This window comes from Paralichthys olivaceus, chromosome 23, assembly GCF_024713975.1.
Source record: "Paralichthys olivaceus isolate ysfri-2021 chromosome 23, ASM2471397v2, whole genome shotgun sequence".
In the NCBI taxonomy this organism is placed as follows: Eukaryota; Metazoa; Chordata; class Actinopteri; order Pleuronectiformes; family Paralichthyidae; genus Paralichthys; species Paralichthys olivaceus.
The window spans coordinates 15,252,979-15,268,514 of NC_091115.1; the positions used below are offsets into that span (position 1 = coordinate 15,252,979).

General features: G+C 42.9%; 3 protein-coding genes across 3 annotated transcripts; 2 read left to right on the forward strand and 1 right to left on the reverse strand.

Moving 5' to 3' along the window:
- Positions 1 to 1,164: 1,164 nt before the first annotated feature.
- Positions 1,165 to 3,538, forward strand: prl2 (prolactin 2). Its single transcript, XM_020099862.2, has 5 exons — positions 1,165 to 1,300; positions 1,551 to 1,738; positions 1,975 to 2,082; positions 2,300 to 2,479; positions 3,194 to 3,538. The coding sequence occupies exons 1-5, from the start codon at positions 1,279 to 1,281 to the stop codon at positions 3,386 to 3,388; spliced, it is 693 nt and encodes a 230-aa protein (XP_019955421.1). The 5' UTR covers positions 1,165 to 1,278; the 3' UTR covers positions 3,389 to 3,538.
- Positions 3,539 to 3,928: 390 nt separating this feature from the next.
- hspa14 (heat shock protein 14) lies at positions 3,929 to 11,310 on the reverse strand. Its single transcript, XM_020099796.2, has 14 exons — positions 11,167 to 11,310; positions 10,200 to 10,280; positions 9,501 to 9,583; positions 9,128 to 9,176; positions 8,628 to 8,733; positions 8,354 to 8,444; positions 8,151 to 8,255; positions 7,362 to 7,523; positions 6,757 to 6,912; positions 6,345 to 6,447; positions 5,404 to 5,619; positions 4,797 to 4,961; positions 4,405 to 4,472; positions 3,929 to 4,100 (listed from the first exon to the last, which is right to left on the reverse strand). The coding sequence occupies exons 1-14, from the start codon at positions 11,221 to 11,223 to the stop codon at positions 4,022 to 4,024; spliced, it is 1,521 nt and encodes a 506-aa protein (XP_019955355.2). The 5' UTR covers positions 11,224 to 11,310; the 3' UTR covers positions 3,929 to 4,021.
- Positions 11,311 to 12,076: 766 nt separating this feature from the next.
- Positions 12,077 to 15,534, forward strand: cdnf (cerebral dopamine neurotrophic factor). The gene is made up of 4 exons (XM_020099812.2): positions 12,077 to 12,236; positions 12,943 to 13,070; positions 13,622 to 13,763; positions 14,194 to 15,534. The coding sequence occupies exons 1-4, from the start codon at positions 12,164 to 12,166 to the stop codon at positions 14,364 to 14,366; spliced, it is 516 nt and encodes a 171-aa protein (XP_019955371.1). The 5' UTR covers positions 12,077 to 12,163; the 3' UTR covers positions 14,367 to 15,534.
- The last annotated feature ends 2 nt before the right edge of the window (positions 15,535 to 15,536 follow it).

Below are 15,536 nucleotides of genomic sequence, written 5' to 3' on the forward strand. Positions count from 1 at the left end.
ATTATGATAACAATGTCATTCAAATTTTGGTAAATGAAAGCATGTATAGTATATCAACAACACTGAGCCTATACATCAATAAATGGATTTACAGTATAAGGTTGGTGCCAATTAATAAAACAAAGTGTGGCTAGTAAAATAAAACATCAGTTAAAATGAGGCTGCAAGTATATAAGCATAATCAAGGCAGGTGAAATCTGAATTAAGTAATTGGCTAATCCTATATGAAGTGAATAAGTACTGTATAAATGTATATATATGTGTAAAAATACAAAAGGTCATAGATCGAGAAATGATAAGAAAACAAGTTGTATTTAGATTTATTAAAACTGATCAAATTAAATGGAATAGATAACATTGATTAGAAACAACATAAACTAATTAAATGTAGTAATAGGTAATAATGACGAGACGAGACATTGTTGAGGCCAAACTGAAAAAGCACAGTCACCCCGCTAAATATATACAAATGCAAATATGTAGAATATATCTTTAATAAATGGAAGTTGATGCAAAGTCCTTTTATAGATACATGAAACTATAATGCAGTGGAACACAACAGTCCTGCAGTGAGCCCTCCCTTCACGAAGGTTGTTGTATAGGATCAGTCTTGACGCTGCAGTTTGAGCCACTGTTGCATTTGACAATTCAGGCTGAATGATCATAGTTGAAACAAGGACTCGTTAATTCAATATCAGTAAAACAACACACATTAGTCAGTTTGGATATTGATTTTGAACTTGAACTTGAAATTGACTGTGTCCTGTTGTTTTCTTAAGTCTTGTGTTTTAACTGTCATCTCCACATCATTAGAAATGAGGAGCTTCATTAAATGCAACATGAAATGTATATACTTGTCTTAACCCACTTGTTATTAAAAAGTACAGTACGTTACTTTTACTGACTATTGCATATTAGACTATACTCCTAATGCAATGCAAATTGTGCTGACTAACTTTGCAAATGTTTTGGTACATATGTGTCCTGGTTTTCATATAAACACATATGTATATATATATGTACATGACAATGAGAACAAAGTACAGGATTAAATTAACTCACTATCTATATATTACATCTAGGTTACATCTGATTCATAGAACTCTCCTTGCCCCCGCCCCTTCTCCCTCCCTCCCTCCCACCCTCTCGTTCTTGGATATTAAGGAGTAAGAGTTGAATGGTGAGCAAGGGACCCTCACATGAAGCAGCGGGGGTCTTTGACAAGAGAAGCCTCCGCACCCTCGGCTCTGAAACCAAAGCTCCTCTGCGCCCTGCAGGATGTCTGGAAACATCAGATCAGGTAATTATTTGTCATCACTCTTTCTTCATGCCATCCTGCTCTCATCCTGCTCACCTCTCATTTCACTCAGCACTTTTCCATGTTTAAAAAAAACAGGCATTGACTTTTTTTTAAACACGAGGACCTGACATATCTCAATTATAGCAGATTCTTAAGAATCAGATCTAACTCAGCCTGAGACCTTTTGACTTTTTTCTCAAAGTTATTGTGTGTTATATCACATTGTTCTCCTTTTGTTGCTCTCTCCCAGTGTCTGTCGTGTGGGTGCTGTTGCTCTGTCTGGTATTCTGCAGGACACTGACCAGTACAGGCGCAGCACCCATCTGCACCAATGCCCAGGCTGGGTGCCATGCACTCTCCTTGGCCAACCTGTTTGACCGGGTCATCCAACACTCAGCCAGGATGCACGGCATTTCAAACGACCTTCACTCTGAATTCGTAAGTCTCCTTGTGCACATCATTTTAACTGGGCTTTTGTAACTTCTTAATGTGTGATTTGGATTGTGCATACTCACAAAGAAGAGAAGGAGTGAGAGAGATCCTCAGCCGTTTGTGATTCTTTGCAGCCTCTCCTACTATTCTCATTAATAACTTCCGTACTCCAGCCTCAGTCGGCATTTAGACGACTGCTGACCTCTGACATTTCATTCTTGCATTCATCTTTGTCCTCTCAGGAGCAGTACTTCCTGCCCAGCAAGAATCAGATCGCCCGGGTCGGTCGCAACTGTCACACTTCGACCATCCTCACCCCAAACGGCAAAGAGAACGCTCAGAGAATGGCGGTAAAGGAACCTCTCCATCATCGTGTTTACAATAAGAATGTGGCCTTCTCTATTTCTCTGCATTTCCCTTTCATTTCATGGTGTGTGTTACTTATATTTTCAAGTTTCCAATGTCTACATGTGTTCTTGCCACATCCCGAACCTTCCATCCCTCACCGACGCCATGACCTAAAGGATGGCTGGGGTTTGAATGTGACCTGTGCCTCTGTCCTTGCAGAGAGAGCAGCTGACAGAGGTGATTCTGAAGCTCCTGGTGGCGTGGAGAGATCCCCTGTGGCATTTCCACCAGAGCATGGCTCACCACCATGACTTCACCAACTTCAGCTCCAACAAAGCCCTGGAGATGAGCGACATGGTGCACGAGCTGCGCAAAGGTGTAGAGAAGGTGGCCAAGAAGGTACTGTATGTCTTACGTCAGATCGAGACGTCAGTGTGTGTGAGTGTGTGTCACGTGGCTTCCAGGGATAGAGTGTCTTGTCAGTTCGCGTAATCGTTGCAAATGACAAAGAACCACAGACGTCACACAACAGAGGCGCTGGTCACCCTCAGATGACCTATTGTTCAGACATTCAGCGGCTACGTACAAAGGAAGGAGGACACCACTCTGTCTGTCTGACCCTTTATCTTTCCTCCTGCCTCTGTGCACAACTACGCACACACAACATCCAACCGACCGATGTATTTGTTTGACTGATTTGGGTATCATATAACGTATATGTGTGGAATTCTTAGATGTAAGAAGCAATGAATGAATAAACGGTCAAGATTAAAAACATCTCAAAAGAAGATTTTGTTTTCAAATTTGCTTATTATTATTTTATCCAGCCCATTAAAATCAATAAGAGTCGGCCAAGCAGCAGATCAGGATCTGTGTTTCTGATCCCTGTGGCTCAGGAGATAGAGCGGGTAGACCAGAAACCAGAGTCTGAGGTTCGATCCTATTTCAGATTCTGAACCCAAAATTGCCCCTGAACACCCGCTCTGCATAAAAGCAGCGATATGAATGTGCCTTGTGGTTTAAAGTGCTCTGAGATAAGGTTCACAAATAAAAGCAATGACAGATTCTTCCTCTTGAAAGCTGACGTGTGCATGTGAATCCTCTCCGCTCCAGATGCAGATGTTGGGCATGATGAGCGACTCCGTCAGCAGCCAGGCTTCTCCTGAGGTGCTGCTGCCGTCTGACAGCCCTGAATGGCGCCTGATGAAAGACTACGACCTCCTGTACTGCTTCCGCCGAGACTCCAACAAGGTCCAGAACTACCTGAAGATCCTTAAGTGTCGAATTGTTCCAGAGCACGGATGCTAAAGGCCAGAAATACTACTACAACTTCCAGAAACAGCAACGCGTTGGGACAGAAATGCCTTAGTTAGAAAGTGCACAGAAAGCTGTAGCTTTTGTTGTGTTGTATGGGATATTAAGTGATACACACTGTACGTTCACTCCTGTCATGAAGTGTGACTGGAACCCAAAGACTCTACCCCCACCCACCGCTGCATGTCTGACATTACATAGAGTGCGGAGAAACTATGGATGGAATAAGTGTAATGCACGTTATTATAGACCCTTGTCGAACTCATATCATGTGTAAATACAGTAAAATCATATAAAACATTTCAGAAACATGGAAGCAGTGTTTTTTGTCATTTCTACAAAAAGGAGATACTTGGTGGAAATAGAAGGCAGAACCCTTGTGCTGCTCATTTTCTATAATTTTTCATTCAGTTACTTATATTATAAATCAGTAATACAGCTTGGGAATATCCTTCTTTAACAGAAAAGTGCATTCTGCATTATTCTGATGATTAAATACAACTCCAGAAGGTAATAAATCACAGTGGATCAGTGGGCTTTTGATTATGTTTATTGACTGAAAAATAGAAAAGAAAAATGTTGCAGTGACACTGTAATAATGTGTGCCTGGACTTCAGTTCAGTGGCCTCAGGCTGAAGCTGCTATGGAGATGACTTGGGAGTGTCCAGTGCTCTGCTCTACACAGGAAACGTGGAGGGAACCGTCCCTGCAACAAACAGAAAGAATCAAAGATTGATGAAATTGCTCAGTTAGGAAAGAGGAGTTAAGTAATTAATTAATAATGAGTAAAGTAACTGCTGTCTATGTTGATGTCTTTGTTATCTTCCACGTTGAGATGAGCTTTTTCCCCAGGATGTAACAAAAAGGAATTCCACTAACTTCGGAGAAAAAAAGATAGCTACATTTTTGAGAAAACAAACTATACAGTCAGTGTGCGTATACTGACACACTAATGATGTAGAGGCTGATAAGTTAATTGACCCGTGCACTGATCATGGAAGGGTGGATACCTTTTCATCGTGACCACGGTATCGATGTCGTGGTTCTCCTCTGTGGGCTGCAGGCCTGTCAAGGTAATCTGTACAAATGCACACAACAGAAAAAGGGTTAATTTCAGTTATTAATTATCAACTCCTTTTATACATTTGCTGATTATAATTTTCATCCTTGTCTGTCTGTGTGTACAACACCATATAACACCTCATGGACTGTATGTCAACAGACATCTGGAGCTGGTTGGTGAAAAGTCAAGTCAAGTCCCCCGCATAATTTACTGTTGTCTCCATATAGGGAATCTGCCCCCTAGCTCATTTTTGATGTTTTTGAAACAAGAGGTTACAAGCAGCGGAAGTATGATGTGTAGAGTTTCCACATTTGATCCAATGTTGGTGCTTTTCTGTACCTTAGCTAGTTTCTCAGGCTGCTCCGTGACCAATCTCTGGTAGATCTCCAGACAGAGGGAGGAGAGTTTCCCCCCTCCACTCAGGATGTGATGTCTGCGGGCGGGGAGGGGCGTGCCCGATGGAAGAAGAACAGTGAACACCTCCGCTCCGGATTCATCCACCTCCTGCACAAACCAGCGGTGGGATGGAACATTTAGTTAATGTACTTAAGTAAATCTTGTGTTCAATACTGAGAGGGGAATTGGTTCACTGAGGAAACACCTGAAATGGATTCACAAGAGGCCACTGCAGAGATTTAGCCATACTGATGTAATAGGCTGTAGGCAGGCTATACTTGGCAAGTACAATTATTTTTTAATGCTTTGAGTAGATTTAAAAGTAGATTTAAAGAACTTATTTACTTGAGTACATTTTTGACCCTTTATTTGTACTTTCATTAAGTCAAATATTTGACAAAAGCCATGCATCACCAAGGAAGACACAGTTGGTCATGAAATATTAAATTCTTTAGGTCGCTTAAGATCGACTGCATCTACATTTAAAGAAAACGCAAAGATAAAATGATTTATATTCTCTCTGCTGAAAACTTCAAATGTGTGTTTTTACCTTAACAAGTATGTCTGTGGCAGAAACATCCACGGTGACGGACTCCTCCTCGGGGGCGAGGCTCTCTCTGCCGACTAGTAACCCCGCTTGCAGCGCTGCTCCCACCGCAATGACCTCATCAGGAGGTGCCGAGCTGAGGAGCTCCACGTCAGGAAACATGTCGCGGATCATCTGCTGGAGGCGGGGGATCCTGGCCGAGCCTCCGCAAAGAACCACCTGAAGAAACACCCATCACATCAGGATGCTGCATGTTGTGTTCGATATTAGAAACATTAAATTCAAAATCACGGAAATCAAGGAAAATCGTCTGTTCCCTGTTTGCCCCTTCCAGACCGACCAAGGAAGTAGAAGTTTGTTTGCTCTCATGTTGCTAAGAACACAAACACTACCTTGACCACACATGCCATTCTGCGTGTTGAAACATCAAACCATGATATTCCTCTCTGGTATGTGGGTTGTTATGAGGAGGAGGAAGAAACATCACACAGCCAGGTATGCTTTTGTCAAAACAGCCTGGCCTCCATGTTTTCTGTTCATGTGAGGCTTCATGTCCTCATATCTTGGTTCTACTTTTACCGTGTTTAGACAGTTCCCAGAGTCCATCAGCGACTACCTTTTTTTACCATGAGGCATGCCAAATGGGGAGAATGAGTAAAAAATGAGTTTTGGGAATTAACCGGTGATTATGCCCTGACGACAGCAGACCAAACTTTCTCACCAGTTAGATGGCCGAACAAGAGCATATGACCCCCCCCCTGTATACTCCATGACAAAGGACAAAGCTGAAATTCTGTCCAACTTTAAAACAATCATTCGTCTCAGAAATCAGGACAAGAATGGGCTCAAATTCCAGTTTTAATCCACCTGAACACATATTCACAACAGTTTTCCATCGACATTGAGTCTTTTCAACAACCAGAACTGCAGCTGGATCACTTTACCTTGTTGATGTTGTTGGTGGAGAGTCCCGCCTCCTCCAGCAGACTTCTGATTGGCTGGATGCTCTTGTTGAAGAGCGACGAGCAGAGCAGCTCGAATCGAGCTCTGAGGAAACATGAAACTGGCGTCATCGAGTCATTCACACTGACTTTGTCCAATTCCATCAAACCCAAACATTCAGATAAACGAGATATACATGTTGTACAATAACTTCAATATCTGGAAATCTTTAAAGCCCAGGTTAACATGTAGAGAGACAGTGTATTGAGTTAACACCAATTTTTTGTTTAACTTAATGACTTCTTGTGATCTCCCCCCCCTCCCATAGAAGCACGAGTCTGCTTCAACTCCATTCTACAGCCTCATCCGTATATATACACGTTTCCCATCTTTTACCACATCAGTTTATCTTACCTCGATACGTTGCAATCAAAGTCAATGCCGTCGTGCAGGGAGTCGACGAAGCAGTTGGCTGATTCCAGCGAGGACAGAGAGTGTTTGGCCATGTCGGCTCCATTCATCAGCTTCATCATGGCCCGGGCGTTGCTGCTCACATCGTGCTTAAAGGTGCTGCGCAACACACACAGAGAGCGTAAGGGTAGCAGGAGGGTATTTAAGATGTGGTTTAGGTGCTGGTGTGTGTGAGGGAAGAGAAGGGGCCGTGAGTCAGGGTACATCTGGAGTTTTTAATTGGGGACTGGTGGGAGAAACTCTGGAGGCTCTCACTCGGACATTTGAGTTCTCACATCCAGCCCCTCCGGAGAATGTCGGAAAGATCGAGTTCAGTGCGTGTCTGAAAGCAGCTCGTGATAATGCTCTGTATTTAATAGTCTAATTTCATGATGTCCTTTAGTTCTGACAGCATGTTTGAAGGAAATAAATGTGTGTAACCAAAACAATGCCTGGTGTTTGTGTTTCACCTGGAGGTGAAAAAGAGTGTAATACTATGATTAACAAAGTGATCTGTTCACTGTGAAGCTTTTGGCCACAATAACTTTCGTGTGCAACACAATATCTACCGTTTGAACTCGGCGGCCAAGTGCTTGGCCAAAGCCTGGGTGAAGCTCTCTCCTCCGATGCTGTGGTCTGTGTGGGTGTTGAGAACCTGGAACATTCCCCCGTTGACCTGCAGCACCGTCACGCTCAACGACGTCCCGCCCAGCTTAAACACCAGGACGTGGCTGTCGACACAGTGCAGAGCAAAATCAGGGAAAACTGCTGGAGTCAAACAACTACAGACACGACTGGAGGTGCTTATGGAAAAACATCTGTTCACGAATTGTATGAAAAATTTATAGTGTAGTGGAATTAAGGAGGATTTGTTTTCACCCTGGATCAACACAAAACTTGGATTGATTGGTTAATTAAGTTTTTGCTTGAGTAAGCAGGTCCACAAATGTTAAGAACTGAGTAACCGTTGACTGTGTATGAGCAGTGACCAACCATATAAAAATCCCTAAACATGAAAACTAGTAAGATGTAAGGTTCTCTGGTACAACACCCTGTGTGTCGTAGAGTTGACAGTATCCTGAGGAGGCTGTTGATGAAGCGAATAAGAGGGAAAGGCCGCGGTATGTGGGGATGGCCTCTCAGGCAGAACTACGTGATTGGAAAGCAACAGTGAAGATTGGCTGCTAAGGTTTTATTGCAACATCCACCATCAGGTTGCTCAAAGAGTGAGGAATCAAGAGATAAGCCCTGCACCAGACCATCCTCAAACTAGCGCCTTCAAACGTTCAATGGAATATCACCATCTTGTCCTACGCTCTAAAGAATAACCGCCCACTCTTCCTCGTCGTCAGTGTTACCTCTTTCCAGAGTGGCTGTCTTGTCCGATGTCGTAGGCCAGCAGAGCAGCAGCAGGTTCGTGGATCAGCCTCAGGACATGGAACCCTGCAGCTTCTGCTGCCTCCCTGGACAAACCAAACACTGTCAGTGCTTTATTTATTAGCACTGTGTCATCAGTGAAATCAGTGCACAGAGGAGTGGAGGGGTCAGTGAAGCCACCTACCTCAGAGCACGCTTCTGAGCATGTGCAAACTCAAAAGGGACGGTAATGACCGCTTCAGTTACATCGGAGCCCAGAGCTGACTGAGCCGTTTCTGTGAAAACGGAAACAGTCAAGTTTACGGCCTTTTACTGTCAGTCGTGGTGTAAAAGTGGCATTACAACACTTTGCCTTCATCAATGGTAGCCCCATAGTGATAAGACCCAATGTGGATGCTACAGTGATGTGTTTTAAAACTAAAATGTATTAGTGGTGTGTGTGTGTGTGTGTGTTTTACCTTTCATTTTGTGGAAGATGAGTTTTGCGACGTCCTCTGGAGCGACATACTCCGGGTGTTCTCCTGCTGTGATCTCATAATAAGGCTTATCCTTTCTGTTCACCACCTGAACACAGTGATCACGGCTTTACACCCTGAGACACAACACTGACAAGCTAAGGTTTCTTTTGACTGGGGACAACTGATAAACAGAACATGGCAAATAAAGGAATGTAAATGAAGAAAATATTTTTTGTTGTAAAGCAGTGATTTTAGCACATTAGTATTAGGGTCATGTTGATTTTGAGAATAATGTCGTAATATAAAAAAGTTAACCAAGCATTTGTTCTCCTCAGTGCTTATTTCCTATAAAACTTTTTTTTTTCTTAACTCTCATCAACTTTATTCTCAAAAATTGTTTTCTTCAACATGGCCCTAATATTCCATCCTATTTTCTACATTTTGGGATTTAAAAAAAAGCTTAATAGAACCCGACAGAGTGAATCTGGTCTCAAACTCACCTGACACTTGGTCTCTGTTTTGTGAGTTTGTGTCTCTGGATCATCAAAGCTGTCCATTGAGAGACAGAGAAAGAGAGAATCTGTAAGTCATACACTGATAAACAGTTTGTCAACCTGCAGGCATGATCTGGACACCTAACTGATTTTGTTGACTACAGGTCCTTTATATATAAGAGACTGCTGGTTGAGGCAATCTACATGTACCATTCATTTACACACCTACATTCATAAACATAGGGCAGTGTTTGAAAAGTCCCAGAATTCAATTCAACTTCCATATAAAACAAGTGAGTCAAGCTCATTTCATACTGTGTCTCCAGAACTTCGATACTAGCGAGCAAGACAAATGTTACGTGTGAATCTGTCATGTCACCTTCTCCCCAGCACTTGCTTCACTTTAACAACTGTGTTGGCGGCGTTGCGGACTCGTCCTTGCTTTGCTGCGATGCCAACAATCTGAAGGAGATTAAACATCACACAGTTAGAACATTTTAAACGTTTAGCCGCTCTGAGGTGCAGAGGATTCACACAGTCCAACTTCAAATCCAACTATGATGTTACTGGGTGAAATAAGGAAGGGGTATTAAAATGTGTGATGCACAACAACAGTAATACAGGCTTGAGATACAACAACAGTAATTTTGCGATTGGTGTTAAGTTTCTAAACAGAGAGCAATTTATTTATTTTGTCCGGGGCCAAATAACGCCATGCACACAGGACAGAAAGCCACAGTGCTGACAATATGATGTTATATAGACGTAGCAACATAATGCCATGCAGTCATGAACCTGTCACAACCAATACTTCATGTCCTATGTCTGTGATGCAGAGTTATGATATGCACCAGAGCTGACATGAGCTGTATTCAAACGTACACTGAAGTCCGGAGAATCCGTAGGAGTCACTGCTAGCGAGTGGGAGGATATATGTCAGGATGAAAAAGTGGTGCCATACACGTAGAAGACACAGAGAGATGTCAAGAGAGCTATCTGTTATCTGCTGTTAACCCCCTCAGCTATAACGCGTCCTGCAGGAAAACTGATGTAAAGGCAAGTGAAGCTGATGCTGTACCTGCTCTGTGTCTCTGTAGCCCACCACCGCTGGAGTGACTCTGTCCCCTGCATCGTTGGCCACCACGTCAGCCCGCCCATCCTGAACACACACACACACACACACACACAGTAAAAGCAATTAATAATTTAATTAATCAGTAGATGTACAGTTAATCAATTCAAACATGTATCCCTGCAGAGGATCATGAGCAGGAGAAGAGGCAGCAGGAGCTCAGCAGTTGTCGTGTCAGCAGCAATGTTGACGTTTAACAGGACTGAACCAGTCGACCTACATGTCCATCTTCATCCGTGGTCACACGCTTTGGCTATAAAAAAAATAATCCCCTGAGTGGTTTGGCTTGTTAAGACATAAAGCGAGGGTTCCAAGACTCCTTTGCCTTGAGAAGAGTCCACGGAGGTGCTTCAGGATCTGAGCAGTAACCTGCTGCAGCTGTTTCAGGTACATCCAGCTGGAGCTCAGGAGCAGGAAGTGTGGGTCACATGGCTTAGCCTGGTGCCACTGTGACCAGGATGAGTGACAATAAAAGTGCTAAGAGTAAATAATTAATGCTTGATACCTGCACATCACCCAAATTGTGATATGAAGCAGATACAAGCTGCAGGGACGTGTCCAATCGCTTGTAATGACCCGGTATCAGCAGTTTAAAGCCTGTTTCATTTCCAGAACTTAGTCTGGCCCTTCATGCTCCTTTACATAGAACATACACAACATGACAGTGAATATTAATGGAGAGAAGCCTAGGCTGCAGTGCGGAGGAGCACATCGACAGAAAGTAGAGACCGTGTATTGTTAAAGCTAGCTCAACTCTCGTGACACCATGATAGTGTTCACACACTGGGAGTTAGCAGCCACATGTGTCAGAGGGCTTTCTGGGTATTACAACAAACATGTCGCCGTTTTCTCCACCTCACTGGGACGCTTGGTGTGAGAGAGGCTCAGCGGAGGGAGCCTGTCCGACACTCACCTTAAATATCGCCACACAGGCGCATGTGTACCCGAAGTGAACCCCGATAGCGGCCATGCTGGAAAGTCTCTGCTCCGAGGGATCAACCACGCATGCGCCACCCGCTTCCGCTCCCGGTGACGACTTCCTGTGCAGCTCTTTCACAACAAAAGTCTCCCACGTCTATGTATTCAAGAGCCCCTTCTTTCTTTCTATCTTTCTTTCTTTCTTTCTTTTTTCTTTCTTGATCTTTCTTGAATTTAATTGCACACAGTCCTTTATCCCCATTTCTCTTAATCGTCTACGGTCACTTTCTATTTTTAATATAATTTATAGTTGTATAAAACATTTGTATTTCTATAGTTACCTTCTAGTTTTTATATAGTTTTTGTATGGACGTTTAGCACGGGTTAACTTAACACAGTTCTATATTTATTTTCTATGCACATTTTCTACAAATATTTAACATTCCTGCACATTTTTAATTCCTGTGTATATATTGCAATACTATGCAAATGTGTAATTTCTCTGTAAAAGTTGAATTGTTCAATATAATTTAATTCAATTTCCTTAATTTCTCTGTACACATTTAAACTTACATTCATCTCAGGACAATTTCTACGTATGGTTACTGTGTTATAAGTTAACTCTAATGCATAAGTCTAATTAATGTTCAATGTATGTTACTGCCACTGGATGCTTGAATTTCCTTCGGGATCAACAAAGTATCTATCTAACTAAATCATCTTTACTTATTTTATCAAACTATCAAAGCTATCTTTATCGTAACACCTGGAATAGACGCGCATTTCACGCTGCGTCTGTCGTCACCACATTTCTACAAACGACCATGATCACATGACCACATGAGAAACGGGAGAAAGTTTCATTCCGAACGTAAAAGCATGTATGAAAGCCAAGTGGTGACGTATGCGGTGACGCAGCTCCCGGGGTCCCCCCCCCCCCCCCCCCCCCACACACACTGAGACACCCGGGGCTAATAATAACTAACGCCACCATGTCGGTGCTGCCTCTGGCCGTTCTCCTGCTTTTCAGAGGGTCTACTGTCTCTGCCGCAGCCGACTGTGAAGGTTAGACAGCAGCATGGTGTGAGCGCAACTTCTGTACAGGCGATTACCAATAATAATGATCAATAACAAGCACTGGAGTCACATGGTTCCTCTGTGGAGAGTCAGAATCAGCCCTGCGTGTCAGCTCTCTGCACCAAGCCCTGCATGTGCTGCCCAAACTGGGATTCAACAAGTGATTTTTACTGCGATTTAAGAAGGAATCGAGCTAAACATCTATTGTCAGACTGTGGAAATTAATCTAAAATCACAGACAGCTTACAGGAGGTTTTCCAGTTCTGAAAATAAACCAAAATACATTAAAAGAGGAGTTAGTTTATTGTTCTTGTGGGCCACAGTGTGCTAAATGAAGCTTTTAATATAACTTGTTACTGGAAACATATAACAGTGGTGTTTTATTCTTCTTTATATGATTTATACTTGAGTGAGGGTGGGCCCACAGTGACTTTTGTCTTTTAGTCACATGTACATGCAATATACACACAGAAGAAACACAAACTCACTTTGCCGTACACTGTACCACTGATACACGTGTCTCACACACTGACAAACGACAAACTTGATGAATGACAACTTTTCTACAGTAAAATCTGCTGAAACTTGACATGCAGACTTTGCCGTGCACTGTAACACCGATACGCGTATCTGACACCCTGACAAACGTGATGAATGAGTAAGTCCCGTTCACTAACAGTGCACTGGTGTTCAGTGTGTGTGAGCTTCCTCCACAGACTGTATGTAAGCTTGAACTCAGCCCACACGGAACTCATCCCAGCCCTGGTGGAGGAGGAGCTGCTCCGGGCCTGCTCCGTCGCCCAGGGGAAGGAGGCGAGGCTGGTGAGGATGTAGTGTAACCATGACAACATAGACTTAATAGATGGTATGGCAGGCAACTAAGATACATCTTATTCATATGAAGAATCATTTCAAATCTTTAATCCTCACATGGTTCATAGTTTTCAATATTTTCTTTTTTAATAAACTCTCAACATTAACTGGGGCTGCAAATGTAGTCAGATGGTATTTATAGAGAATATTTTCAGTTTTATGTTTCCAATCACATCCACCCATTCATTTATATGTAACTCTTCTTTATTACTTACACTCACAGCCATCAGGGGCAACTTATGGTTCAGTGTCTTCCCAAGGAAACTAGGACATGTGGACTGGACGGAGGCTGAAGTTTCTACTAATACAGAAATCGCTGTGTTCTAAAAAGTGCAGTGCAGTAGAGATAGGGTCTTCTCATTTGTTTTAATCTCCCCACACTTACTTTTCATATCCTTCATGAACGATTGTCTATGTTCTGAACTGCAGATTTGACAAATATGAACTTAATTCCCAAAATACTGAGACGATCAGACGTGTGTTTCTCGTGCCGTCCTTAGTGTTACTACCTCGGAGCGAGTAGTGATGCAGCAACACGTGTCACATCATCAGTGTCCCGACCTCTGGCCTCTCACGTCCCCGTCGAGAAGATCTGTCAACGCATGAGCAGCAGAGACACACAGATCTGTCAGCTCAGATACGGTAAAATGTGTGTTTCAGATGCCCGACAGAGGCTAACTGTCCATTTGGGTGCTTGGGTGCGGATGTGGATGTGAGATGAGGCCTGTTTGTTTGAATGTAAGCAACATTACGCAAAAACTACTGGACTGATTACCATCACACTGGATGAAAGGATGTGGTATGGGTCAAGGAAGAATCCAGTAAATGTTAGTGTGGATTCGGATCAGGGGGCAGATCTAGAACGTTTTACAACATTTTTCTTTTTTTCTCAGAGAATACGGATCTTGATGAAAATATTCATGCATGTGTAGGAGACTGATATTTATGAGTGTGTACTATTTGTGGATATAGTGAATTTAAATGTGGTTTCATACTGTTGGGCTTTGACAGAGGGATACGCTATTACGCTCTCCTGAGTCCCATTCTGGTGTATTTTGTGTTTTGTGCGCAGAGTCTCAGCTGAAGGATCTGAGCAGTGATGGGCTGAAGAAGCTGAGAGTTTTGGAGCTGAGGAACATTTTAGCCTCATGGGGGGAGGAATGTCGAGGCTGCCTGGAGAAACACGAGTTTGTCAGCCTCATCCAGGAGAAGGCACCACTGCACGCTCACTCTGTGGAACTATGATTCATTATGTGTCTTTTCCACCCACACAGTAAAACGGGCTCCAACTTGTATATTCTTAAGTATCAGACACAGAATTGATCTGGTTATAACAAAACAAATTCAAATTGAGGAATTTGCCCTCTTAGTTTGTACATGATTGTGAAAATAAACTGCCACTCAACTTTCCAGTGGCCATCTTGTTTCTCAGGCGTCTAACTATAAACACCCAATCTATTCCATAGACCACATTCAAATGGCGGCCATTCCCCTCTGACGAAAGCTGTGTCTCAATTCAGGGGCTGCATCCTTCGGAGGGTGCGGTCTACCCGGCCCACAAAGGCCGTCTCCTTCATGGGCCAGATAGACTGCAAATAAAACCAAAACTGAAATGAGACAGATTTCAGTTTTCAGTGATTTCAGGTTTCAGTGGTTGGTGTTACCAGCTCGTCCCACCTTTATATAATGTCCCCGACGGCCCCTCATAAGAAACCCCCCTAACCCTCATGTTTTTTGAATGTGTACTGTTAGCTGTTCAGTTGAGTTAAAGCATTATACATGCATCAGGTGTCTTGTCGCTTGCTGGTACCAAAAAAATGGTTTGTCACTGAAGTGCAATGAATCCTGGGAGCCTTCGTCCGATGGAGGGACACATTTGTCTGCTGCATTTGTTGGAGCCTTTGAAATGAGGGTTAGGGTCTATCCACACCACTTCTTCTAGACAGCTATTACTTTGCTAGTTTGATTATATCCAGTACAGCCAGATTAAAGATACCGGGTTTGCACAGGTATTGGCCCATTGTGCCAAAGGACACTGGCCCAAGCCCCTTCTGTGGATCTGGCCCAGAGGAAATGTTTGTCTCCGATATGGTTTTTAAAGTATACAATATTAGCCCTGAACCTAAGAACCTAAGGGGCAGCTGAGTGTTCTTGGTCGAGATAATGAGCCCAGAATTGCCCCTAACGTCTCTGCTGTCAATCTATGAATGGTGTGTGATAGAAAAGGCTCTGGATATAGAATATGAATGTGTTTTTTTGTTCCATATAAATTCTTACTTGTAACATGTTTACATTTGTTAAATAGTGTGTGCATGTCAATGAACCACAATATGCGGCCAAAAGTCCTTTAAGCTCATAGCCTATATGGCCTTGGTTTTAAAATAAAACAATCATATCACACTGTGTTCTTAAACT